At 42.4% G+C, this 27630-nt stretch overlaps 4 protein-coding genes across 4 annotated transcripts; 2 read left to right on the forward strand and 2 right to left on the reverse strand.

Moving 5' to 3' along the window:
- The first annotated feature begins 411 nt into the window (after positions 1–411).
- Positions 412–4439, forward strand: LOC115680228 (pyrophosphate-energized vacuolar membrane proton pump-like). Its single transcript, XM_030603996.2, has 7 exons — positions 412–749; positions 1656–2230; positions 2342–2721; positions 2815–2901; positions 3039–3369; positions 3467–3877; positions 3995–4439. The coding sequence occupies exons 1-7, from the start codon at positions 524–526 to the stop codon at positions 4259–4261; spliced, it is 2277 nt and encodes a 758-aa protein (XP_030459856.1). The 5' UTR covers positions 412–523; the 3' UTR covers positions 4262–4439.
- A 1062-nt stretch (positions 4440–5501) lies between these two features.
- LOC115680231 (calreticulin) lies at positions 5502–9208 on the forward strand. Its single transcript, XM_030603999.2, has 14 exons — positions 5502–5660; positions 6518–6625; positions 6767–6959; positions 7057–7315; positions 7399–7455; positions 7549–7596; positions 7717–7803; positions 7880–7937; positions 8021–8088; positions 8165–8260; positions 8350–8397; positions 8656–8685; positions 8773–8886; positions 8976–9208. Exons 1-14 carry the CDS (start codon positions 5552–5554, stop codon positions 8985–8987), a joined length of 1287 nt encoding a protein of 428 aa, XP_030459859.1. The 5' UTR covers positions 5502–5551; the 3' UTR covers positions 8988–9208.
- An 8227-nt stretch (positions 9209–17435) lies between these two features.
- On the reverse strand, positions 17436–22858 carry LOC115680227 (uncharacterized). The gene is made up of 10 exons (XM_030603995.2): positions 22741–22858; positions 21850–22239; positions 20784–21028; positions 20419–20503; positions 20117–20302; positions 19866–20033; positions 19554–19772; positions 18268–18439; positions 17917–18088; positions 17436–17819 (listed from the first exon to the last, which is right to left on the reverse strand). Exons 2-10 carry the CDS (start codon positions 22216–22218, stop codon positions 17726–17728), a joined length of 1710 nt encoding a protein of 569 aa, XP_030459855.1. The 5' UTR covers positions 22219–22239; positions 22741–22858; the 3' UTR covers positions 17436–17725.
- A 2356-nt stretch (positions 22859–25214) lies between these two features.
- On the reverse strand, positions 25215–27588 carry LOC115680181 (histidine kinase CKI1-like). Its single transcript, XM_056312318.1, has 2 exons — positions 25893–27588; positions 25215–25795 (listed from the first exon to the last, which is right to left on the reverse strand). The coding sequence occupies exons 1-2, from the start codon at positions 26151–26153 to the stop codon at positions 25463–25465; spliced, it is 594 nt and encodes a 197-aa protein (XP_056168293.1). The 5' UTR covers positions 26154–27588; the 3' UTR covers positions 25215–25462.
- Positions 27589–27630: the final 42 nt, after the last annotated feature.

Raw genomic sequence — 27630 nt, forward strand, 5'->3', positions numbered from 1 at the left:
TCTTTGTCTAAAAAAAAGCCACATTACTTTGTCAATGTAGATTTGTTATCAACGTGGAAGTGCCACGTCAAGTTGGGACTAGATCACGGGGGTATATTTTTGAAAATAAATTGAATTTTGGTATTTTTTTACACAACAAAATTCGGGACAGATTTGGGACTGAACTTAAAGTTAGAGGTTTTTTCTAGGACAAAAATAAGTTCGGGGTAGATTTGAGACTGGAACTAAAGTTTGGGATTTTTTCTTAGATAAAAATATGTTCTGACCAGATTTGGGACTTGACGTAAAGTTTGAGTTTTTTTTATGGGAATTAGGCCCTTTATTTTGTACCATCCGTCAATCAAAACTACCAGTTCTCTAAGATCATTTTGGCCACATTATGCATGGCCACTCAAGATATATCCTCCTACGGATATTGCACTTTTGCGCGTCTCTGGAGGCTCAGAATCTGTAGTCCCACTTAAAAGACCAGTGACTGTCTTTTTTGGGGCTAAAGTGGAGTGATTCCTAGGTTTTCTTGAGGATGGGTGTGTGGGGGGACGCTGTGACACAGGTTCTGATACCTGGGTGTGCTCTGGTGGGCATTGGGTTTGCTCTGTTTCAGTGGTTTCTGGTGTCCAGAGTCAAGGTCTCTGAGGATGCCAATGGTTACCATGACAACCTGATTGACAATGAAGATCAGGAGGAGGGTGTTGATCAACTTGATGCGGTCATCAAGTGCTCTGAGATTCAGAATGCCATCGCTGTTGGTAAAGTCCCTGATTCAATCTTTAAGAAAACTTCTCAGGGCTCTGTTTTTTCCCGTGATTCCGTCTGTGATGGCTCTGGAGATAGTGAATTCTGGTTGCTGTGTAGGTTATGAATGATGTTTATATAAGAATTGTCTTATTCTTGTGTTGTTTTTTTTTAAGAGGTTCTCACAAATTCACATTCCATGAGATCATTGAGGTGATTGACGTCAGAACTTCTTGGATATATTGTGTTTGCCTTTGGAGAACTTGCTGTTGTCATAATTATTTAATCACTCTCGTTATGTCATCTTTTGCTGCTAAAAATCATATGCATCAGACAAGACTCACTCTGGGCAGGCACCTTGTATATTATTACCCAGCATCATCATCACCATACCCTCCATAGTGATACAAACGGGGGAAAATAGAATAAGACCGAGCTGATGTGCGGAACAATTCAAAAGCTGATCTTTAGCCAAGGAAATGCTCTACTCGGCGAGAAACCTCGTCACTACTGGTCGGATGGCCTCGTATTGGCCAAATGAACAGATACAAAAATATGATTTATGTAATTCATATCTAAATTCAACTGATTACTGTTGGGTAGAGTTATAATAGTTGAAGTGACTGTCTGGAAACAACAGGTGGTAATTAAGATTTTCAAACGACTTGCGCTCGTCTGACCAAACAACCAGAAAATAACTGCTTGTGCTTGTTTTGGGATTAGTCTAGCTCCATCTGCCACCGAAGAACCGTTTCTCGAGAATTTACTGAATGTTATAATTCTTAGTACTCCACTTAAAGTGTGAAAATTGGCAGAGGAGAAACAAAACGGATATCCCATTGCATTCTTTTTCTGCAGCATTGCTTGAACTTGGAAATTGATCTTCACTACATCGATACTTGACCATTTTTTTCGTTCAGGTGCAACATCTTTCCTATTTACCGAGTACAAGTACCTCAGCATCTTCATGGGTGCATTCGGCGTCATCATTTTCCTCTTCCTCGGTTCAGTTAAGGGCTTCAGCACTGAAAGCGAACCTTGCACTTACAACCCTGGAAATCTCTGCAAACCGGCTCTGGCCAATGCCATCTTTAGCACAGTGGCCTTCTTGCTCGGTGCTCTTACTTCTGTGCTCTCGGGCTTTCTAGGGATGAAGATCGCGACGTATGCCAATGCTAGGACAACTCTAGAGGCCAGGAAGGGTGTTGGGAAGGCGTTTATTGCGGCCTTTCGATCCGGCGCCGTGATGGGCTTCCTTCTTGCTGCCAATGGCCTTCTTGTTCTATACGTGTCCATCAATCTGTTCAAGATTTACTATGGAGATGACTGGGAGGGACTATATGAATCTATTACTGGTTATGGACTCGGTGGTTCTTCAATGGCGCTGTTTGGAAGAGTTGGCGGAGGTATATACACCAAAGCAGCTGATGTTGGCGCAGACCTTGTTGGGAAAGTTGAGAAAAATATTCCTGAAGACGATCCACGGAACCCGGCTGTAACTTTCTTTCCCTTCCTTTGACATCGCTCTAGAAACAATACCGCGAAATCAAAATTTTGTTGCGTGTGATATGTGAAAAAATATGCTTAATTAGCGCTCGCTCTGCAGGTAATTGCAGACAATGTGGGCGACAATGTCGGGGACATTGCAGGAATGGGCTCTGACCTCTTTGGGTCTTATGCCGAATCATCGTGTGCTGCGCTCTTTGTCGCGTCCATCTCGTCCTTCGGCATAAGCCACGACTTCTTAGCCATGTCCTATCCACTCATCATTAGCTCGGTCGGAATCCTCGTCTGCTTGATCACAACTCTATTCGCGACAGATCTTTCTGAAATCAAGCTCGTGAGTGAAATCGAACCGTCATTGAAGCGCCAGCTTCTTATCTCGACCGTCCTGATGACTGCCGGCATCGCCATGGTCAGCTTCTTCGCTCTGCCATCAGAATTCACTTTGTACAATTTCGGGACCGACAAGGTCGTAAAGAACTGGTACGCCTCCCCCTCTACCATCTTCATTTCGGAATCTTCTTTGTTCATATGTCTCCTCAAACATTGTTGTTGATGTGATGAATATGCTCACAGGCACCTGTTCTTCTGCGTCGCGATCGGCTTGTGGGCCGGACTTGTTATCGGCTATACCACGGAGTACTACACGAGCAATGCTTACAGGTGAGAGTTTTTGCTTCATGTTTTGTGACTCTTTATCTTGTAGAACATATCAGATCACGTAGCGTTCGGTGGTCACCAAGGACGCCTGTAAGTACAGGACATTGCTTTGCTGAGTCGCTGACTAGTGATTGTATCAGTCCGGTGCAGGACGTGGCGGATTCGTGCAGGACTGGGGCCGCAACCAACGTGATTTTCGGCTTGGCTCTGGGCTACAAATCCGTCATCATCCCCATATTCGCCATAGCGATTGCTATTTACGTGAGCTTCAGCTTGGCCGCCATGTATGGCATCGCTATGTCTGCGCTGGGGATGCTGAGTACTATAGCTACAGGTCTCGCAATTGATGCATATGGACCTATCAGCGACAATGCCGGCGGGATCGCCGAAATGGCCGGAATGAGCCACAAAATACGCGAGAGGACCGATGCTTTGGATGCCGCCGGAAACACCACTGCTGCCATTGGCAAGGTAATGACTGTATTTGAATTTCGCACCATCATTTGCCATCAGCTGATGTGTGTGATTTGAAGAACCCCCCGTTACAACGTCCGCCTTTTCTCTTCAGGGTTTCGCTATTGGATCAGCGGCGCTCGTCTCTCTCGCCTTGTTCGGCGCCTTTGTGAGCAGGGCGGGCATCTCGGCCGTCGACGTATTGACCCCGAAGGTGTTCATAGGCTTGATCGTCGGCGCCATGCTCCCATACTGGTTTTCCGCCATGACGATGAAGAGCGTCGGGAGCGCGGCGCTGAAGATGGTCGAGGAGGTGAGGCGGCAGTTCAACACCATCCCGGGCCTCATGGAGGGAACGGCCAAGCCCGACTACGCCAACTGCGTCAAGATCTCGACCGACGCTTCGCTGAGGGAAATGATACCGCCCGGCGCCCTGGTCATGCTCACCCCGCTGGTCGCCGGTACCTTATTCGGAGTGGAAACTCTCGCTGGAGTTCTCGCCGGTTCGCTCGTCTCCGGCGTGCAGGTAGCTACCTATTACCTTACCTTCTTCTTCAACTCTCATGTTAATCATAATCAAGTACTGACGTTTTTCGGTTCTAACATCCCTAACTTGATGAATCTGTCTTCCTTTCTGGTTTAGGTTGCCATTTCAGCTTCTAACACAGGTGGGGCATGGGACAATGCAAAGAAGTACATAGAGGCCGGCGCTTCCGAGCACGCCAGAACGCTGGGGCCGAAGGGCTCGGACGCTCACAAGGCTGCCGTCATAGGCGACACGATCGGGGACCCCCTCAAGGACACGTCCGGCCCTTCGCTCAACATCCTCATCAAGCTCATGGCGGTCGAGTCGCTGGTGTTCGCCCCGTTCTTCGCCGCTCACGGGGGCTTGCTGTTTAAGCTGTTTTGAACCCCCGCCGGCCGCTCGGACCGGACCGGACCGACAGCGTCGCCCCCCTTTTCAACAGAGCCGCTGCTGTAATTAGGACTTCTCTGTTGTAACCATGACAATTTCCTTTCGATCGCGCCGTCGCGGCACGTTTTCAATGTACAAGTAATTCCTAGCTTAGCAACCAGATTTCATGCAATCCGTAGCTCAATTTTGCCTAGTTAAATCACACACTAGCTTCGTGCTAATCAGCGTAATCGCCGCAATCCACATAAAAGCTCAAGCGACTAGGCGGAGAAAGTTACATGCAATTGGTCTTATCGGGAGCTCGTACATAAGTGATGAGTTGCTTTTACGATAAGAAAAGATTTGAGAAATCGAAGACACATTTACCTAAAACTCTTGTATTTCGTATCTCCGGCTCCCTCAAGTGCATCTACAATTTATATCGGGGGTTGATCGAGGAATTAAAGTTTTACCATGGTCAGTTGAAGATAGAAAGTCTTGACAAATTTTCAAATCAGGTCTTGACCTCGCCGTCAGTGTAATTCAAGTGTCGGGAATTCGACATGGCTCCCAATATGGAACATTCGACTATTTGTCACGTGTCATTTCCGACGCCCGAGTCCCACCGGCGACAAGCTCGAGACGTTATCGCCGCAATTTTTCTTTTTTTTATAAAATCTTAAATCCCCCATCGATCAAATAAAGCCCCTCGAGCCCTAGATTGACCGGCTCCGAAACGTTACGTCTTATTTCTGCACTTAATCCCGTTTTTCCAAATCGGTAAAATTTCATATGCAGAAACAAATATCGTATAGGATTGCTAAAGTTTTAATGACGTTCAATTTTTTTGTAGTTACTAAAGTTTTCGAAAAAGGTATAACAAGATTATTATTTTTTTCCCATCCGACGGCTCATATCCATTCATAAAATAAATAAAAAATCGACGAACGCAAAAATGGGCTGGGATCGGAATACGTTTCGCACGTGCCAGCCTCTGTAAGCATGCGAAACCCATTCCCAGGGAAATCCACCTACCTTACAACGGGGCGAGCTGAAAGGTCCGTACGCCTCGTGTGAATTGCCAATCTCTCTCCGCCACGTCACGCCGGTGACGACGAGCGCGGACGTGTCGCCTCGCCACTGGTCCACGTCGTCGCGCGGCGTCCACGCGGCAGGTCGAGGCGCCACATCAGGATCGGCGGGGACGACCGCTATATATAGTCTCGCTGCCTCGAGACCTTCTTCGTCTCCGCGAGTCTTTCTCTCACTAAAGTCTCTCTCTCACTCTCTCTCTAGGGAGGAGCGATGGCGATCGAGCGGCCGAACAACCCTAAGCGCCTGCTGCTGCTGCTCGCTCTCTGCTCCGTCGCGGCGGTCGCCGCGGCCGACGTCGTCTTCGAGGAGCGATTCGAAGGTACATTTCGCTTCCTTTGCTCGGTTCTGCGACCGTTGACGTGCTTCGGAGCGCGACCGCGCGTTCCCGTCCCGTTCTCCGTCGCTTCCGGTTTCGTTCGACCGGTTTTCGTTTGAGATGTCGGAGCGTGTGGTTGATGTTCCGATCGTTAGTTTGCGGAGTTGCTTTTGAGATTGAACTGATCACGCGTGGATCTGATAGCTCTGTGGTGAAGTTGCGCTGAACACTGCGGAGTGCTTTTGGATCATGCTTTTCCGGTTTAGATCGGGGTCTAGCGGGATTTGCAGTCGGCAATGTGATCGCGCTTTTCGGAGCCGCGACGGAGGAGGCATGAGATTGCTGATCCTCACGGTCTCCTGACTGAGCAGTCACTTTCCATTTACGTGTTCATGTGGCGGATACTTCTAGCGCTGTGGATTGTCGAAACTTGTGCCTCAGAGTTTACGAATGCTGAATTGTTTGCTCCTAGTGGAGCTTGATGGTGGAGCAGTAGCTTTACCGCGTAACTGACACACGAGCATTGTCGCTCAAATTAGAATCACGAGTGGGATTTCTTTTAGTGACCGGATGAAAGCTGCTGCGTATCGCGCTAGTATGTTCTAGCTATGTGTATGTTGTACGAGCATTTTGCGTTTGCTGTGTGACGAGATGTTAAGTTTGATATAATGATCAGATGCCTGCTGGAAATGGCTAATTATACCAAGATTGTATCCCGGACTATAAAAAAGTCATTAGGGCATTGAGTTCTATTTGTAAAAAAATTTGTGGTCTGTCTGCATTTATTGTATCGTGCTTTCTTGTTGCCTGGTGTTTTCTCATTTTCGAACTCTATGCTGCTACGTCTCTAATTGAATTAGACGGATGGGAGAACCGGTGGGTCAAGTCTGATTGGAAAAGAGATGAAAACTTGGTTGGGGAGTGGAACTACACATCTGGTAAATGGAATGGAGACGCTAATGACAAAGGTATACTTTTCTCTCACGAGTGAATATATGTGTTTTGAAATAGTTAGGTTAGTTGAATTTTGTTCTTTAACATTCAAGAATCTAGATGATCTGATGACTGTGCCTGCTAGCTTCAGAGTTATCATCGATCTCCTTTGGCAGGTATTCAAACGAGTGAAGACTACAGGTTCTATGCTATATCAGCACAATTCCCTGAGTTCAGCAACAAAGACAAGACCCTTGTCTTCCAATTCTCCGTCAAGCATGAGCAGAAGCTTGACTGTGGTGGTGGCTACATGAAGCTACTCAGTGGTGAAATTGATCAGAAGAAATTCGGTGGCGACACCCCATACAGGTTACTCTCGTTCCTCCGACTACAAGATATTGCCTTTCTGCTCAGTTATTCTATATGTAAACGCTTGCTCATTTGATGAATGTTGGGATTGCTGCAGTATTATGTTTGGACCTGATATCTGTGGCTACAGCACGAAGAAAGTTCATGCTATACTCAACTACAATAATACCAACCACTTGATCAAGAAGGAAATCCCCTGTGAGACTGATCAGCTTACTCATGTTTATACTTTCATCCTCCGCCCTGATGCCACCTACAGCATTCTCATTGATAATGCTGAGAAGAAAACCGGTAGCTTGTACTCTGACTGGGATCTTCTCCCACCTAAGAAGATCAAGGATCCCGAGGCCAAAAAAGTAAGTTACTGAGCTATTCATCTATCTGGCTTCTCCTCTGTATGTGATAGTATATCATGCTGATTCCCTTGCTTGGGTGGCAGCCAGAAGACTGGGATGACAATGAATATATCCCTGATCCAGAAGATAAGAAGCCAGAGGTAAAGGCACCATTATGTCTCTGGAGTTTGTTCATTTATGAACTAGATGTCTGATGAGTATTGCATGAACTGACAGCCTCCATGTGCCTGCAGGGATATGATGATATACCAAAAGAGATACCAGATCCCGATGCCAAGAAGGTGAATATGATAATTTCCAAGTTGTTTATGCAAATTTTCTCCATTTTGTGATTCAATTTATAGCTCTGCTCCGTTGGAGGTTCGGATACTTATTGTAGTTTGATCAATGATGGTTTGCAGCCCGAGGATTGGGATGACGAGGAGGATGGTGAATGGACAGCCCCAACTGTCGCTAACCCTGAGTACAAGGGACCATGGAAGCCAAAGGTACGAGAATGTTCTTGATCGTGTTTAATGAGTTCGTTGGATCACACGGTTCTTAAGAAACTCTCTATTCCTGTAGCAAATTAAAAATCCCAACTACAAGGGGAAGTGGAAGGCACCGAAGATTGACAACCCAGGTTTGTTTGTTCAGTAACGTTGTTTATTGGTTTTTTTTTTTTGTGATCTTTGTTATAACTCCTCATATTCAAACACTCAACAGATTACAAAGATGATCCAGAGCTATATGTCTACCCCAACTTGAAGTATGTTGGCGTAGAACTGTGGCAGGTGACGTGTTTTTCTTCTCTACTATCCCGTTCTTCACGTGGCATGAATATTTATGAGCAGTGTTGATGTGCTTCAGGTCAAATCTGGAACCTTGTTTGACAATGTCTTGGTTAGCGATGATGTCGAATATGCAAAGAAGCTTGCCGAAGAAACATGGGGCAAGAACAAGGATGTATGGAGTATATGCTGTTTTTTTTTCAAATAAGTGATTATATTGCCAGTGTTCATCTCTGAGATTGTCCAATTTCTATGACCTTACAGGCTGAAAAGGCAGCATTTGAAGAGGCAGAGCAGAAGAAAGAGGAAGAGGTAATATCTCACTTTCACGTGGCTTTATCATTGTTTGGGACCAACTTCCTATTGATATTAATGCACGTCTGGCTCAATTTAGCTGGTTAGAACTTTGATATCCTTGATTTCCACTTGTTGGTATTTTAAGTTATAACGATTAGTTTTTGTAAGTGGATGCCCACATTGGCCTGCTGAAGGCTCGATGCACCGCCTCGTCTTTTCTGCATCCTTTTCCAATTCAATACAACACTAACTCCTGGTTCAATGCTTTATCAGGAAGCCAAGGACGACCCTGTCAATTCCGATGTAAGTCTATAAACCTGTAAAGATACGGCCGATCTCATTTTGTGTGTCCATGTATTTTTTTCATGGGGGTAAATCTGTTTGTTTTAGGCTGAGGATGAAGATGATGTGGCCGATGATGCCGAAGCAGATGATTCCGATGCAGAAACCAAAACAGATGACAGTGCCGACTCCAAGGACGATATCAAGAGCGAAGATGTGAAGGTAAAGTTCTTCCATCTTACTGTTGGCTTGTTTTTATTCTCTTCATCTTACTGATAAAATTTCTCTTTCCCATCTTTGCTTGTTCGCAGGACGAGCTGTAGGAGGCAGCGCTGAAATCGGAGTTAAACGAGGCGCTCCGAAATTCTTGATTTTTTTCTTATTTTTACCGTTTCTTGATCGGTTGTAGGAATTTTCCTTGGAGAGGGAGAGAGATAGAGCGAAACATCTCATGCAAAAAACGCGTGGCTGATTTGCATCAATGTTGATCTGATTCCGAGGATTTGGGAAAGAGGATGAAGAAATATGGTGCCTCTTTTTGCTATTTTCTCCTCGCCGCTAAAGCTCTGCCCGACTTATCTGTTTGATGCAATCGTAAAAGTTCGGTACGGTCAGCATAGCTTTAGCACGAAATCCCCGACAAGTCTATCAGTTGATACCTGGCTGTTAAGGTATGGTTCGAGGGCTAATGTTAGGTGATCATAATTAGATCCGAGAATCGTGTCCGTAAGCATTGAGCACATGTGTACGGGACTCATTACAACGCTAGACTTTACGCTGACTCTCCCACACTAGGAAAAACTGGTCAGAAACGGTTAGAATTGTCTTGTGCCGTGTGTGAAATTTCTTGGTTACAATATCGTACTGATCTCGCGACGACCAGCCACAACATCCTAAAACGATGAGGGCGGCGCGTCTATAGTTGTGCGGTGTTGTGCGGTACGCTTAGCGTCACACCAAATTGAAGCTGTGGGATGTGAAAACATCCCAAAACGATGAGGGCGGCGTGTCTATAGTTGTGCGGTACGTACGCTTAGCGTCACACCAAATTGAAGCTGTGGGATGTGAAAATGCATCGGCGGTAAGGGAGCGATACCCTTTCATTAAAAGAGCTTCTTGATACTACATAATCTGATATTAATATGTTGACAACATCATATCACTGATGTGCAAAACTTCTGTAATTTGATATAATGATCAGTGTGGGTAGATTCATCCTTCGAGAATTTTATTGGGTTTTTTCCATGAATTATGCAAAAATTGGCATCAATGGTTCAATTGATTTTTAATAAGAGCCCCGCAAATCGCATAGGGTCAAATGTACTTTTCTTCTTTATATCAGAATTTATTATCAATAAAACGCAAAGCACGCGATTTCACTAGAAAGCCATGATGAAAAAAATATCAGATTAACTCAAAGAAAATAAGAAAGATTGGTGGGTTAATACCACAAAAAGCCCCAAACTGATATACTTGTGACAATTTTATCCCGGACTAATCTTTTGACCATCAAAAACCTCAAACTGGTTTTGCATGAGACAAATTTATCCCAAATCAATTTTTTGATCACCAAAAACCCCAAACTGATACTTACCTTTCGTTAAATTAGATTAATACCACGAAAAACTATAAATTGATAAATCTGTGACAAACAGAAGGGTAAAACCCCAAAGTGCTACACTTGTCAACTGCCGCATGTCATCCAACTCAGTAATAGATAAATTTAACGGAAACTAACGGAAGATAAATTTATCGCAGGTGTACCAATTTGAGGTTTTTTGTGGTCAAAAAATTAGTTCGGAGTAAAATTGTCATAAATGTACCTGTTTGAGATTTTTGGTGGTCAAAAAATTAATTCGGGATAAATTTATTATAAATATACCGGTTTGGAGTTTTTCGTGGTATTAACCGAAACTTGGTATATCATAGTATACAAAGATGTTGATGAGACTCCCAAAATAACAAAAGCCTTAGATCGAAAAAAAAAAACAAAAGGTTTTCTTTTTAATTATAGACGCAGTTATGTTTCGTGTAGTCATGATTATTTAAATAATTAATTAATGTCTCGATTGTCATCATTAAAAGCATTATTAATGGAAGTCCTTGTCGATCAAATGACTATCTGCATTGTCGTGCTCAGACGTTAAAGACCCACGTCAAATCTTAACAACACATGGACGTTGAAATGAAAGCTCAAAGTGATAGTGTCTCCAATAAAAAAAAGGGAAAAAACCACCAAAAACCCCAAACTTTCCCACTTGTGACACATTTACCCCGAACTTTTTTTTGTGACACCAAAAACCCCAAACTTTGTTATTTGTGACACATTTACCCCGATATACATTGTCCATGGGCATTTTCGTCTTTTTAGCTTTTTCTTTTTCTTTTTACTTTTTTTTTTCTTTCCGGCGAGGGCCCCTCGCCGGATCCGGCGAGGGGGCCCTCGCCGGCGTCGGCGAGGGCCGCCCTCGCCAGATCCGGCGAGGGCCGCCCTCGCGGCGTCGGCGAGGCTCGCCCTCGCTCGCCCGTGCGAGGGCGAGCCCGCCCGACGCCGGCGAGCCTCGCCCTCGCACGGGCGAGCGAGGGCGAGCCTCGCCGGCGGAGGGCGAGCCTCGCCCTCGCCGGCGTCGGGCGAGCCTCGCCCGGCTCGGGCGAGGAGGGCGAGGCTCGCCGGCGTCGGGCGAGCCTCGCCCGGCTCGGGCGAGGAGGGCGAGGCTCGCCCGACGCCGGCGAGGCTCGCCCTCGCTGGGCGAGCGAGGGCGAGGCTCGCCCGACGCCGGCGAGGGCGGCCCTCGCCCGACGCCGGCGAGGCCCCCCCTCGCCGGAAAGAAAAAAAAAAGTAAAAAGAAAAAGAAAAAGCTAAAAAGACGAAAATGCCCATGGACAATGTATATCGGGGTAAATGTGTCACAAATAACAAAGTTTGGGGTTTTTGGTGTCACAAAAAAAAGTTCGAGGTAAATGTGTCACAAGTGGGAAAGTTTGGGGTTTTTGGTGATTTTTTCCCTAAAAAAAAATTATGAACAGAAGTTCCTGTTGGTTCAATTACCACTTGCATTCTCCTATCCATCAAAAACATAAAAGACCCCACAAGAAATATAATTAACCCATTAATATAGACAAGAAAAATCATAGTATAATCGCCAAGTGAGCTACCTACACTGAAAGGAGTTGAAATAATTTCGATATATTTTTAAAAATAAACATCACGTAAACGACCAATTTACATGTTTTTGTACGGTCTATATGTTTTATTGTCATATTGTATAATCGAAATTGCAAATTTTTTATGAATAAATTTATTAAATCCGTCCAACGCGAAAACCTTCAACTTGTTACCACATCAAGACACTTCCCTATTTGATGATGTCCATCGATTGAAGCAGATCCATCAACTTTTTCCACCACAGCGGCTTGGCCAAGTGAGCGTCCATCCCCGCGAGATAAGATTACTTGTCAGCGCGACGATCTGAACATGGACGCCATGCTTCTGCTCCTCCATCCGTATCATTCGGGTCGCTTCGTATCCGTCCATGATCGGCATCTGCAAGCGGGTATTGAAATCGAGTTATACATGAACTGAGTAGTTAAACCATTAGGAGCAGGCCTATCTTTGAGTCTCCTTAACGTTCAGATTGAGCCACGCTATATTTGGACAATGGAGTCATCAAGATATCAGACAGAAAACGAGGAGCCTTACCTTGCAATCCATGAGAATGAAGTCATAAGGCAGGCTCCGGCAGCGTCCTTCCTCCGTTTGAGCTCTCAAGATCCTAAACACTTCGTCAAGCGCCTCCTTCCCGTCTTTGCATACTTCGACAGTCGCGCGAAGCTTGCGAAGATTGTTGACTGTCAGCTTTCTCGGACAGGCATCGTCGTCGACAACCAGGACTCTCTTTCCGTTCAAGGGCTTCTCGCAAATTGTCGAGTCGCTTTTGTGCAATCCTTTTTGCACAAGTGCATTGCTCCCCGATTCTGCTCCGGAGAATTGCGCTCCCTTTCCATGCAATGTATCGGCTTTCGGAGTGTCCGCCACAGACTGTAGACCCTTTCCACGTGACGTATCAGCTTCCTCGGTTCTTGCTACTCCATGTGCCGCCGCCATACTCTGTAGTTTCGGCAGCTTGCTTGGAGACGTGCATTGCCTAATTTCAGGCAACAGTTTTAGGACGTCCATAAGGTGCGACCCGTGAAGTGGTTGATCCACAACATAGTCAGAAGCTTCGTTATTAGCTTATCCAGCTACCAGGTGAGAGTTATGCACGAGTGGATTATCTAGCCAGACAACCTTATACCGAGAATTCTGCAGTCCCTGCCTCGTGCTAGCAAATGCTGTATAGAGCTCAGAAAAGAGACCGGCGCTAACATCGACCACGAGTAATACCAGTCCCGCAGAGCCCTTAGAATTTGATTTCTTGAAACTTGGTAAACCGACGTCGCTTCCATCCCTAGCGTTCGATGGCCCCTCGGTGACTCCTGCATCAGAGTTGGTCGATGCTGAATTGTTCAGGTTGTCTAGCTTGTACATTATGGTCTCAATATTCTGGAGAAAGTTCTCCGGCTTTCTTGCGGTCACTCTAATGTTTAAGCTCCCTACATACCTCTTCAAAGTGTGTCTCTGCTCATTGCCGGATATATTCAATATCACCTCGGATCCTTGTGAAGGAGGCCACATGGTTCGCCCAAACGATGAAGGGATCTCGGCGTGTGCTCGAGGGCATTCCTCATCAGCATCTGCAGACGCGGGTTGACACGTGCGCAGAAATATGGTGACCCTAAAACAAGTGCCTCTTTCTCCTGCTTTACTTACTATCTCAATCTCTCCACCCATTAGATGCGCCTGCAAGCAAAAGTTTTTGACTTAAACAAAAACAAGCTTCACTTAATTTAGGTAGGATTCAGTTTGGAATCTGTATAAGTTGATAAGACAATGACAGCAAAAGGTAGCAGTTGTGGAGTAGTAAAATGCAAGGGTATGGATCACTTACCAAAGATTGAACAATTCCAAGTCCCAACCCACATCCTTCTTGTCCCCGAGCTGATTCTTTAACCTGAACAAAATATTCAAACACATCCTTTTGCTTTTCTTTTGGTATTCCTCGACCGGTATCATCCACTTCGAATATAAACTCCATACGATCCTGGTTCTGCTCAACTGTATGCAGGGCATCAAGCTCATCTGAACCTCCTTTGTTTTTGTAAAAAAGCCATGACAAACACTTGTGGTTTCAAGGAATCATTGTGTTCTGGAAACTTGTCCTGTTCATCTGGGCACGGACAGCAATGTGACCTTCCGACGTGAACTTAACAGCATTGCTCAATAAGTTGCATAAACCTGCTTGAGTAGTCCTCTGTCTCCCCGAACAGAAGGAGTTTTATTTACCGAGTCATCGCAGGGATCGAGCAAAACATCTACGCCCTCCTTCATGCCAAGAGGATAAAATAAATTGACCACATCCTGCCTCAATTTTACTGGTGTCCAGGACCGTGTTTAGAATGCCTGTTCAACAGTAAGAAGATCTGCATCAAGACTTAATCCCTTACATACATATGTATAAACAGACATGCAATACAGACTAGTTGAAAAGATCTTTTAAGTCATCGTTTACAGAATAGCGCATTTTCAATAAGAAAAGATGAGCACTTTTTATAACGAAAATAAATTAGCATGTTCTAAAATGCGATTCGGATACTCAGGAACTTCTTGAACTGAATAAAAATTAATACAATGATATTACAAAGTAAGTTAATACATATACAACCAACTACGGTCATGGCAACTTGCAATTTGTTTACCTAGGAGATCTTTGGTGCACTTATCCATCTGTACCAAGTTTTTGGCCAAATGAGAGTCGGGTTTCACATCCTCTTGGCATATATCAATTAAACCAGTGATGGATGCCAAAGAAGCACGCACATCGTGACTTGCATTGGCAAAAACCTGTGTCTTGTTCATACTTTTGCGCTCTGCTTGGAGGGTCGCATTCTTTTGCTTTATGAGCGAAGCACATAGATGCATCTCTCTCTTTGTAGCTTTCATGAGTAAAATGATGAAGGCTGCAAACGAGATTACCATGAAGACGAACATGAGGATGAGAAGCATGAGAAATATCGTTATGTTATTGTGAACATGACTTGCTAAGTCGGGGCTTGGATAAGACAGCATATATACCCAAGAAAGCAAGTCAACTTTACCCGAGCAACATTGTAGAACTCATACCAGAAATCAAAAAAGAGATTGTTTTGCTCTGAGATTGAAAAATAATAGTCATGAAAAGTCTAAAACTCGACATGCTGAACTAAAAGTTGAGCATACATATGATTCTTATCCTCAGTTCATCAATGTCTATGAATAAAAGTAATGTAGTTTCTACTACCAAAGTATGCTTCTACTGACTTCATGCACTACTTAGCATAAATGAAAGGACTATATCAATGTCTTTTTTATACCCCAAAAGTACCACGAAGACATACTGATTTGATCCCCATGATCTCGATGGATGAACAGTGAAAGATGTAGTCAATGCCGTTTATTTTCCCCCTAGGAAATTCTCCATCACCATCATTGGGGGAACATGAAAAATTACCCGCTTGAGCTTTGACATCGCCGTTTGGTTTCAACGACTGAACTAATGCTGCATTGTTATCAATCTTTATCTGTGTGTCGTGAAGTGTCCTTGGTATAATCACTTTCCCATCAACAGAAGCCAAGAAAAAGTCCCCTCCATGAAGTTCTAATGATGAGAAGAAATGGCTCACAACTTTAGCCGGCATCGTCAAAATTACGAGGCCCCTTCCATCCATAGCGGTATTATAACGAATCAGAAGAGATCGATCTTTATCCCATGCATTTCCTAGGACAGCAAAGCCGGTGTTCCTATTTCAGGCTTCTTGAAACCAGCTGTCATTAGCAGAGATCATAGATTGCGAGAAAAACGAATCCCCATATAGCTGACCCGTGCCGCGGTTAACAGGCTGAGCATGCCAGAATGAGGAAAACAAAGTATTGGCATACGTCGCGAAAGTTTGATCGTCCCCACTGTGGTATGAAAACAACAGGCCATTTACGCTGATGTAAGAAACCTGGGATAGATATGGAATCGAGGCAAGTGCGAGAAACAAAGTTGGTGCAACCTGGAAATGAGCACAACATGAGACAACACTAAGATATGCAAGTTCAGGCTTTAAGGCTCATTGAAACTGAGTGTCCACGTTTGTCTGGATAGAAGGGAATGAGAGTGGAGTGCCATTGACGTATGAGCTCAGTGCTCTTGCCAAATGCAAAGCCGATGAGTTGAGCAGGGCCAACAGAGTCTCCATCTTCTCGAATTCAGTTAACGATCGGTTGAACGATGCATGAGCTTCCAAATTTACTTCATGCTCGATCCGCCACGTCTAGAGGCACAGTCTTGCAATTGTCAAACTGGACAGAACCTACATCAAGTGTTGTTTTTGTTGACAAAAACACAAACCCATTAACAAATCAATGCAACTGCACATGAACAAGTCGGTCTGAAATGATCACAATCTTAAATTTGAAGTAAAAGGGTGTACGAGGACTATGACGAAACACAGTGGACGCCATATGAATCTCGAGCACAGGTTGATCTTCATGGCTGAAACCTCGGTCAGTAGCTTGGAGAACAAAATGCTTGGCGACAAGTTGATATCTGGAAATGATTGCATGCTTATGCTGGATTCGTTTGTCATGTTCTGGTGTCTTCCTCTTGAGCCTTTGGCTCTGTTCAATCTCAATCTCCATCTCCATCTCCATCTCAGCAGACACGTTAATCAAGTAGTTTTGAACAACAACAGGAAATCTCCAACTTCTGTTAGGATCTCAGTAGATATCGTGGTTTGTTCTGTTAATTTATCCGACTTTCTTCATCTGATATTTTCTTTATTTATATCAATTAAAAGTAATAATACTTCTTGATTTTCTTTTCTTTTTTTATATTGTGACATTCGAGAACTTGCACATCCTCATCTCATGTTGCTCTGCGACTTATTTATTATGGTCAGCGTAGGTTTATTTCTTGCTTTTGCGGTCCCTTTATGTTAGACCTTACAATAAAACATAAAAAGGATAAAATTTACAAGTATGTAAATATATTTCTCCAATTCCACTGTCCTTCCAAATTTTCGGAGTGTGCATCTTGCATCCATTTACTCTTCTCGGCTACCAACGATCAAATGAGTTTCTCTGCCGCTTCAATATCTAAACATGGTCAGTAGAAATGCAATGTACACAGTCCAGAATTCTCAAGTTTCAAATGTTTTGCATGAAACATGGTTGATATATTGGTGATAAGCAATCCAGGTTGCGTTCGGGTCAATCGCGCATCCTTACTCAGCTTTGTAGGCACCCCCTAACGATTGATCAAGCCTCCGGCTCTGTTATGGTATCATTTTTCAAGCTTTCTTTTAGGAAATGTATTTTGAAGGTGTTCTCGATATTAGCTTCACGTCGGGCCTTCGACCGTTTGCTTGCTTCAGTGGTCGTCTCATTTCATCAATATGCTTAACAGGTAGGCAAGCGCAGAGTGCAAAAGAACTGATGGACCAGCTCGCAGACATGCAAGCTTGCCTGAATAGTCTTTCTGAAATCACAGTCACTAGAGAGTACATGCTAGTGATAAAGAACAGAAAGAAAAGGGAAAATATCAGTCATCAATCTGTTTGCCTTTACATTGCACAAGGCAGCCAACCGAAAAACGCGAAAAGGAAAAGGAACCTGAGAACTATATAATTACTGTCGATATCAGAGATCATGCCGCAACCACCCTCTTTCATTACTCATTGTAAACTAAGCTTAAGGTTTCGCTAATGATCATATACAGTCAACAGAATACAGGTTTCACGTCATTAGTCATCTGATAGCAAAGCACGATAACCTATATCTAAGGTTCATCCAAAAACCCGAGCAGCTCAGAAGAGACAGATCTGACAGGTAGTCTCACATACAGATCGAACTTCTGTTTCGATGATTTGAAGTCCAGCACCAACGGGGTGTGAAGTTGCAAAGCAAAAGACACTGAAAATTTTTTCAACCAAAATTATCCTACTGATGCTGCTCATATATCTGCATGTATGCCTCCGAGAGTGCAACCATTTGAGGAAGGGTTTCTGAAACGTGCAGATCCTGCATCTCATACCTAAAGCATAAAAGTCAGACTTGTCAATCATCTACATGACAACCACTCTTATTTCCCCATAAATCAGAGAGAGAGACAGAGAGAGAGAGAAATTTACCAAAGTTCTTCAGACTTCCGCTGAACAAAAACCCTGTAAGAACCTTCACCAGGTTTGCCATCATGAACAACGTTGGCAATCAAATCATACTTTGATCGCAACCTCTCCTTATCTCCCGGTGTGGGTAATGGAATGTAGTCCTTCAATTCCAAGTTCTTGACAGGAAAATTAACTGGAGAACCAATCATAAGTAATCGGAACTTACTAATAACAATTTTGATCAACAATTGACATTTGCCATTTCATGTTTTCTTTTAAATCAAATCGCAGCATTACGCAATGGCAGTTCGGATCATCATCAAAGTTCCCCACAATTTTTCCAACTAAAATCATCAGGTTGAAAAAGCTTACCTAAAGTTGGGTTCTTCTCCACAAAAAAATTGTTTTTGGTAAATCTCCGCATATGGAGAATGAGATACCGAGGCAATCTCGTGACACGGTATCTCATCCTTGCTAGGCGTGGACGGACAACCTCTGTTATTGTCTCTCCATCAAATTTCTTCAGTATGTTAAAAAGGGGTACCTGAAAGGAAAGAAAACATTACGTTAGATCAATAAGCACCATACAATAACCAAAACTTGGGACTACAATGGTGCAGAAGTGCCACAGAAATCTTTAAGGACCTCTCTCATCTGATATGTCAACTTGAAGATTCCCCATCACATGATACAAGCCAATTATAAAAATTCAGGATACGATCACGATGCCAAATATCCTTAAGCATACTACATGACTTGATTCTTTCGATTAATGGTACCGAACTGTTGCAAAGGACTGACCGAACAGGAGGCATCTGACGTGCTAAGGCATGCAATGCCATAGATCAATCTAAGGATCTCTTTTTTAAACGAGTATCTTGTTTAATATATGTCCACACAGAAACTTTTTATCAGAAAAGCAATTATTCGTTCACATAGATAGTGTCAACACGAAATACTCTCCAAATTATACATATACCATCAAAAAAGGGAAAAAAAATTGTCGTCAAAGAATCAAGCATGTTTAGAGCGCATAAACTAAAATACATAAGTTCACCTGATATCAAGTTGACGAAGAACACACTCACTTGTCCACAACTCAACCCGACAAAGCCTCAGATGCACTTCCACTCCCAAATATGAAAGTACAAATTCTATTTTTATAAAATCATATACAATTCAACAAGTTAATCTTTGAACATTTTGGAAGGTTTCAGGCGTTTCGGGCAAGTAAAAGTCAGCATAGATTTCAAAAAATAAACAAGAAGTGAAAAGTTAGAAGTAGAAATTACTCCAAACAGACCCTCAATGCCATCAGCATTATCCAAATCCCACCCACACACACACCCACAAAGGGAAAGGGGAAATTATTTATCATGCTATTGTCTTTTTCTTAAACAACAAAATCGTTACCATCTTAGTTGGCAAATTCTCAAAGTTTCAATACAAATGATATCTTTTTATCAGCTTATTGATGACGTAACCAATAGCGGGGGCAAATACTACTTTCAATAGGAACAATCATTTACATGTCCACATTCCTCGGCGAACGCTTACAGTAGACGCTTCACTGGATTCGACACTTCATAAAAATATAAAGGAGAAGAACTACAGATATTGCACCAAATATTCATCAACTAACATAAAGAACAACAAACCTGGGGTATAATGTTTTTCTCCATTACGTCTTGGAAAAGAGGCGGTGGTGGCAAATCAAGTCCAAGCATTAAGAAGGGCATTCTAGATGTGTCAGACATTACACTATTAAGTTCAGTCCCACTATCCATGAGATTTGCATTGCCATCCTGGTCATCACCACTTTCTCTCTTATCAGCCATAATTTTGCCAGGAATCTCTTTTACAACTTCCAACTCCCCCTTCAAAGTGTATAAACTCTTAGATGAGTTTTTTGGTGCATGAAAAAGCTACAGCAATATATGAAACAAAAAAGCTAGAAACTGGTAGTATACCTGAAAGCACTCGTGAATAATGCTGCTCCTTTTCTTTGAAGTTTTGAGATCCGCATGCAAAGTATTAAGAAGCCACGACATAAATTCAACTGGGTCAGACTGTGCACCTATCCGAAAACGTTTTTTGCTGGCTTTCATAACTGCCTGCAGAAACTCATGAGGACTTACCTACAGATGTAGAATGTTGATGGTGAGAATCTCTTTTTGTGCATATGGAATTAGATATAAGTCAATTTCTCCAAGTAACATACCTGTCCTTTAAAATTTCGCGCATGCCAAATTTTCCTGGTGAGTTCTCCAAACCTATGAACAAGTGGAGATTTGCTATGCTGATAATTTTCAGGAATAAGGAAAAAGTTCCTCAAAGGAGTAACTCTCATTAAAGATTGAATTGTGACATTGACAAAATCAGTCTCCTTGATGTTATTCAGTCCCACCTGAAAAATTATATAATCAAGAATTTATAGCCATCAAAGAAGAGCAAAAGAAAACCCCAACTTTGCATATAAAGCAACAGCAGAATATTGTTGTGTGATCAAAATATTGCACTTACCATCCCAGGAAGGTAATCAGAACCATCAAGAGCCCTAGACCATTGTTTGTTTTTGTCAATCTGTTGAACTTGCTCCCTTGTAAACCTAACATAAGATACAAACTAAATCAAGAACAGGCACCTCACAGAATGATTGCATGACCAAGTAAAACAAAAAGAAGTTGCAAGGATTGCTACAGGCTGACATTAGGGCCTAGCTGCTATCACATGAAGGAAAGATCACATTGCATAGGAAGTAATCAGACAAAAGATGGTCAATGAAACCATGATGTACAGAGAAAGGCAGTACATTGAAAAATCAAGTATAAAAGAAAGCTCGATTACGGATATTAACATCATACAAATGTTGAGATATAGGAAGCAACCTTGGGTTCAGCACATGCCGAATGTCATCCAAGGAGGGATCATTGATCTCATATCCATCAGGCAGGCAGTAAACCCTCTCACTCTGGAGATTGATGAAGACGTGATGCCCTGCTTCAACGCTGTGTGTATAAGCATGAGACTTCTTTCCTCTTCCTTGATAATATTTCCCGCAGACTAAACACGCGTATACATTCAAATTCGATAGAGACACAGAGCAGAACTTCTCAAAGTCAAACTCCAAAACCTGGAATGGATAAAGCAGCATGCAAAATGGTGTGATAGGATAAAAACAGAATTTACTTGCAACAACAGTTAAAATGCGTATCATCGACGTAATGACATATTCTCAATGGTACATAACTCATACACCAATACTAATATTGGTAACTCAGTTTATCCTTAACTCGTCTTTATGACCCTTGTTCATAGGGATTATGTAATATAACCACGATACACTTTTACAATTAAACTTAGCAAACAAACACAGCATTATGAACCACATAACAACCCTTATAGGCTTATACCACGAAAATTTAACAAACAACAACTTTGATCTATTTTCTTTAGTACCATCGTCATGTTATGTTTACTTGCATGCTCTGTAGCAAAAACCAAGAAGATACACTTCTGCAAACTGATCCTTAAGACTGAAATGGCAATAGACTGATTCTTGAGAATGGAAACCAATATACTGGTAGTTCACTAAAAACTATATTAAGAAACAACTACACTGTCACTCTCCACATAGATTTAAGCATCAAAAAACTCTACTTCATGACCCAAGATCGTGCGGTAGCAATAGAAAGGAGAAACAAGAAATGTGCTAAAACACAAAATAGACAATCAATTGACTATATAACCACCAGCAACATGAAGTAGAATGATTTGCAGCCACAACCGAGCTTCATTTGCCTAGCAATTCTAGTTGCTCTATTGCGACTTCAATATTCCCATCACCATGCATATTTACTACAACCTATACATGCTAACATAGGCTCACAAAAATACAAACTAGCACCACAAATATCATCATAGATTGAGTTCGAAATAGTCTGCTTAGAGTACCTGGCGATTAACTGTATCAAGATAAGGGCAGTCCCTCCGGATCTCAACAAGGCGACCTCTCCTCCCTTTATTATGCTCCTCGTCTTCTTCATCGTCACTCTCGCTATCATCCTCTTCTTTTCCTCTTTCATCAACCCCACGCCCATTCTGTTGTGCCGCCGCATACCCATCTACTCCCTCTCGATAACCGTTTCTCAGCCTCCCCCTCGTAACATCTTCCTCGTCATCGATATCATCATAAGCAGTCAGTTGATGAAGTGGGTTTTCAACTAATGGGGACGAAGAGGGAGATGATTGCTCGAGCACCCTCCGCTTCTTCGTGTCGGGAACAAACTCCTCATCGTCCACGGCTTCCCCGTTTCTTTTCATGGCAGTTAACTCTTCCTTTCACTGCTTGCATTACAAGAAAACCATGTAAGATCAACCAAGAACAAACCAAAAAGAAACCAGAGGAAACCATATTCTCGGCTAGGTCAAAAATCAAACAAATGACAGGCAACCAACCTACAGCTCTATGCATACGCCTCGCTACGAATTACCGAGTCGACAGCACAAACTTCGACAAATCGACGCGGCACCGTAACAATTGGATACCAAATTCAATTACTCAGCTCGCGGTCAGCAGAGCGAAACTTCAAGACATCAACAGACTACATACAAATGACGTATCGAACCAGAACTACGGGAACCGCGCAAACCGGATTCCTAGTCGAACTACCCGCGGCACCGAAGGTAACCGTCGAGGTCCGAACGATCTCGCGGCAGCCAAATCGAAAACAGCCCGAAATGTATCATAAAGAGAAGCTTCCGGAGGAACAGCGACTGAAGCCGACGGCGTAAAGCGAGCAAAGTACGCCACGGAGAGAGAGAGAGAGAGAGAGAGAGGTTCACCGGAGGTGGCGGCGCTGTGGCGGCGGACTTGCGCCGGCGGCGGTGGTGCGCCGTTGTCGGAGAGAGAGCGAGGGGGAAGGCGAATTGGGGGAAAATGCTGGAGTGATCTGCTGCTGGGTTATGCTTTTTGATCCTCGTATTTGATTTATGAGGTCATAAATATAATTCTTTTTTTTTTACTTATTGTTTTAATCCAAAAATTGCGGGGCCGAATTTCTCCGCAAAATAAAACCCAAAAGTACAACTCGCAATGCAAAAAAAAAAAAACACATGAAGAAAAAGGATTGAGGCTGCAGTGATCTAAAGTGCTGTTACATCTTCTTCTTTTTCTTTTAATTTTGGATATTTACTATATTGAATAAAACTCCGATGTAAAACTCTCGTGATTTAAAGCAAATTTAAAAAAATAAAAGTTACGAAACACCCATTTAAGTATTCGCACCAAATTTGAGAGACTAAAGTTTTTTTTAAACTAAAAGCATTAGTTTATACAGAGAATGGTAAATGCCATTCTAGATAAAAGCTGATATCGTTATCAACGATTTGAAGTAAATTAAACAGTCATGAAAGAGGAGTCTCGATTGGCTTCGTCATGAAAAATGACAGGAAAATAAACATCAATATAATCAAGAGCGTGCGATTCGATCTTAATTGTCGAATGCTATACGACAAAATGTTCTACAATATGACTGATTATTAAAAAAAATTATATTACCGTTTTGGATGAAGAATGTCTTACAAAACATATATGAATTCTTTATAGCAATGTGGAGGCATGTGGAAACTTATGCAAAAAAAATTTATAAAGGGGTACCCCATATTTCTACCGTACTCACTTGTTTAAATGTCATTTCAAGTTTATCACATTATTTTATAAACCAGACTCTAACCTCCTAATATTACTCATTCTTATCATAATTTAGACTTCGTTAGCCTAGCAGAAAATAAATAATTTAGAAAATATTTTCCTAAAAATTAATAGTTTGTATTACTTTAAATAATTAGTGGATGAAAAATGTTTCAGTATCGACAACACTTAATATTTAAACATTTTCATGGGTGATAAAAAAATATATCGTCCGTTTCTATTTATAAATAATACGAGCGATTATTTTTAGAAAAATATTTTCTAAATCATTCAATTTCCACGAAACAAACACAAATATTATAAAGGACATCGAAGAAAAGGTTGAATAGTGTGAATGATACCTTGACAATGGATTTTTTTTTTATTTGTAGTCACCATTTATTTAAATATGTAATAAAAAAAAAATTCTTAAATATTGACTCTAAGAGACACATAAAACTCGAATTTGCAATGAATTGATCATTCTCCTCGCAAGGAATACTTACTTTTTTTTTTGCATTCTCCACTTTTTTTTATCCAACCAGAATTTGTGTTTGCGTCATACCATACCCTGAGCTTTGCTCAACAAAAAAATAATAGTTTTAATGAGTTTTAAAAACTTACAAATTAGCAATTATTGAATATTTTAAACATTTTTCGTAACTCTTCTATTAAAAGTTTCCTTGGAAGATTTTTATATTTTCTCTCAATATTACCAATAATTTTGTTGATTCCATATAAAATTTTCCTATATCACATAACAATGACAATTAGAAATTTTCCAAATGTTGTTGCATCCTTCCATTTTACATTGATATATAATGAGATATAAATTTCACATCTTATCTACATGAAATAGAATATCATTTAATAGATAATTTACACTAAAATACATATTACAATTTTACACCAGTGAAAAAATATTTGTGTTAATCTTGCAGTTGCACAAGCAGCTACCTACATACACATTGCAAAAGAGAGAGAGAGAGAAACCACAGAAATATATTGTCTGTGTAGCTTTTGCTTCTCAGATAGAGAAGCATTTAACATGATACACTGCAAGCTGGGTCATTTTATACATTACTGATGCTGCATTTTATAGGTCCTCAAGCTTTCCTTATCAAAATTATAGCACATACATTGCATCTATTCTAGATATATTGTTTCGCCAGCGGCTTCGCCACGAAGCAATCTGCTCCCGGAGTTGCTTCTGCTTGCCGTCCGAGCGGAGCGCATGAGCACATGTCACCTTTCCTAGCTTTCTCTAGTAAGGCGAACAAGGCACTGAACAGGACGCCTATGAAAACGAACACAAAGGCGAGAAGCGCGAGGAAGGACTTTTGGTCTCTGTCCACAAGGCTTGCCAGCTCGGGGCTCGGATATGACAGCGCGTATACCTGAGAAAGGAGCAGCAAATGCTTACGCTGGTCAATGCCAAAAATACAGACAGGATCTTAATATAAGCAATCGCAAGAAGCTCGAATTTTGTTCTGCAAGTGGAGTATGATCTTGTTCTTGTATAGACCGTAAGAATGTAAAACTCATGCCGATCGAATACCCATGATCTCAATGGTTGAACAGTGGAAGATGTACTCCGTGCCCGCGATGTCGCCCTTGAGGAACTCTCTTTTGCCATTTCCGGGCTCACAGGAGACTTGACCAACTTGAGCTTTCGTGTGGCCATCAGGCTGCAGTGTCTGCACTAAAGCTGTGCCGTCCTTAATCACTACCTGCGTGTGAGGATGTGCCGTTGGTATGATCACTTTCCCGTCCGCTGAAGCCAAGAAAAAGTCCTCTCCTAGAAATATAATGGGGCGAACAAGTCATCCACGATTTTAGCTGGCACAGCCGCGGTAACAAGGCCACTTCGTCCATTCACGGCGTAATATAAAGAATCAGGAGGTCTTGATTTTTGTTCCAAGCATTTCCTAGGAGCGGGTAGCCTCTAGCGTCATTTAAGGCTTCTTGAAACCAGCTGTCGTTGACCGAGATCATAGATTGTGTAGTAACTGCCTCTCCGAACGGCTGTCCTGTGCGGCGGTCAACAGGCTGAGTATACCAGACTGATGAAGAGGATGCGTTGGAATATGTTGCAAAAGCATGATCATTGTCGCCATGGTATGAAAGCAGAAGACCATCTGCGCCGATATAAGATACCCGCGACAGATATGGGATCGTAGAAAGCGCTAGAAACAGCACTGGCGCTACCTGAAGAAGAGCAAAAAGACAGAACACGACAGCAACACTGCTAAGTCTTTTCTGCTGCATTGTATACAAGGACGCTCATTAGGACCGTGTGTCAAACCTTTATCTGAATAGATTGGAATGAGAGCTCAGAGCCACCGAGGTACGAGCCTATCACCCTTGCCAAATTCGTTGTCGATAAATCAAGCGGAGGTAGCAAAGTCGCGATCTTCTCAATTTCAGTTAAAGACTTGCTGATAGATTCCCTAGCCTCACAGTCTACCTTTTGTTGGGTCTGTTCTGTCATGAGGCACCATCTTTTAACTGTCAAACTAGAGAGAACCTGAAAAATGAAGGGAGAAAAATTGACATAATAACACATAAAGAGTCAGAGTAAAAGAATGGATCAGGATTTTGAAAAGCAGCGAAAGGGTGTACGAGGATCATGATGAAACACAGTGGCCACCAAAAGATTTTGGAGCACATGTTGATCTTCCTGGCTTATGGTGGGTTCATCCAACAAATTCTGTGCCTTCCCTTATAAACTGTCGCCCTTGGCCTCTTTAATATGTAACTTAGGCTGTGACTTCATTTATGAAGAGAGCCAGCATCCAGAGCCCTTTTAAACTTGCAAAATCAAATTTATGGATTTTTTTGAAAATAGGGAGAAGCGGGTGTCGTGAACGTAAGCAAGTCGTCGTCCATGGACTAATGTAAGGGCATTTTTTTCCAAATATGTGTTTGTAACCGGCTACAGGATGCATCGATCCACCCTGTTATGAGTTCAACTTGGTAATGGAAGAAACAGAGTAAGGGGTGAAAAGGGGTCACAATTCGTGCTGTGTCATCATGTTCACATCAAGTTGCGACCTCGTATCGTTAGGAACTGCTTCTCCCGAGGGGACAATTTCATCAGATTTGGGTGATTGTCAATCATCCCAACTCCATGAACATGAAGTGTGGAGAAAATTTAGGAGATGACTCTCTCTCTCTCTCTCTCTCTCTCTCTCTCTCTCTCTCTCTCTCTCTCTCTCTCTCTCTCTCTCTCTCTAAATGCAGAAAACATGAGAGGCAGAGTGAGTGAGACGGTACACGAGCTCTGCTTCTAAGGTCTATACAAATTTCTTTTGGCCACTTCTAAGATCCATAATTGGAAAAACACAGTTTGGCTCTTCTAGCTTCAAATTTATCCGAAGCAAGTAGTGCTTCTAACGTTTGAGAAACCAAGTGAGAATTGTCAAAACAAACCTATTACACATCCATTGCACAAATATGATTCGAGGCTAAAGCCTTCACCCGTCAATTTTGAAGACAGGAGCACTAGACGAGTCTTCACAAGCATTTCCTCAGGCTCTGTCTGTCTAGCACGCCGATGCTAGTTTTGTGAAATATTGTACCAAGAATCTCAAGTAACATAAGGAGTGTCAACACCAACATTATCTTTATTAGAGACAGAATTGAGAACGAGATGCAGGACAACAGGATTTACATTCCCACATGTTAAGTTCCATGCCGAACACCAACACATCACGCAGCTTATTTGATCCGCACACGAACTCAATTACCATTAATCATGTCATCAACTTCAAGACTGAAGTTGCAATCCATGTGATTCTTACTACTGTGCCACTCGACAACTCTCCACAATGATTAACTAGTTTTCAGCTAAGTAGATTGTAGTCAAATCATTTCATCTTAAGGTGCAATCGAAAAGAAAAATCTATATCTTCTCAAGCTAAATACGTGGGGAGCAAAATGACAGCACTCTAAAAAATTACTTGTCTTGGCTATCATTGCTCCTTTATGGAGCCAATGAGACTGTTAATGTTTCTCTAAGCTAATTCTAGGGATCCAAAACT

Source organism: Syzygium oleosum, unplaced genomic scaffold, assembly GCF_021117445.2.
Source record: "Syzygium oleosum isolate NSW1041296 unplaced genomic scaffold, Sole_v2.1 Sole_v2.06, whole genome shotgun sequence".
In the NCBI taxonomy this organism is placed as follows: Eukaryota; Viridiplantae; Streptophyta; class Magnoliopsida; order Myrtales; family Myrtaceae; genus Syzygium; species Syzygium oleosum.

Bases quoted from the DNA above. Each gene is read 5' to 3' on its own strand.
- LOC115680181 (XM_056312318.1), bottom strand. From the start codon at position 26,153: ATGTGTTATTATGTCAATTTTTCTCCCTTCATTTTTCAGGTTCTCTCT. The intron at 25,796-25,892 runs GTTTGACACACG...GCTCTTCTTCAG, and splicing joins TCCAATCTATTCAGATAAAG to GTAGCGCCAGTGCTGTTTCT.
- LOC115680228 (XM_030603996.2), top strand. From the start codon at position 524: ATGGGTGTGTGGGGGGACGCTGTGACACAGGTTCTGATACCTGGGTGT. The intron at 2,902-3,038 runs GTGAGAGTTTTT...TGATTGTATCAG, and splicing joins TACACGAGCAATGCTTACAG to TCCGGTGCAGGACGTGGCGG. The intron at 3,878-3,994 runs GTAGCTACCTAT...TTTCTGGTTTAG, and splicing joins CGCTCGTCTCCGGCGTGCAG to GTTGCCATTTCAGCTTCTAA.
- LOC115680227 (XM_030603995.2), bottom strand. From the start codon at position 22,218: ATGAAAAGAAACGGGGAAGCCGTGGACGATGAGGAGTTTGTTCCCGAC. The intron at 20,504-20,783 runs GTTGCTTCCTAT...ATCTTATGTTAG, and splicing joins CGGCATGTGCTGAACCCAAG to GTTTACAAGGGAGCAAGTTC. The intron at 20,034-20,116 runs GTATGTTACTTG...CTACATCTGTAG, and splicing joins CGCGAAATTTTAAAGGACAG to GTAAGTCCTCATGAGTTTCT.
- LOC115680231 (XM_030603999.2), top strand. From the start codon at position 5,552: ATGGCGATCGAGCGGCCGAACAACCCTAAGCGCCTGCTGCTGCTGCTC. The intron at 7,316-7,398 runs GTAAGTTACTGA...CTTGGGTGGCAG, and splicing joins AGGATCCCGAGGCCAAAAAA to CCAGAAGACTGGGATGACAA. The intron at 7,938-8,020 runs GTTTGTTTGTTC...AACACTCAACAG, and splicing joins ACCGAAGATTGACAACCCAG to ATTACAAAGATGATCCAGAG.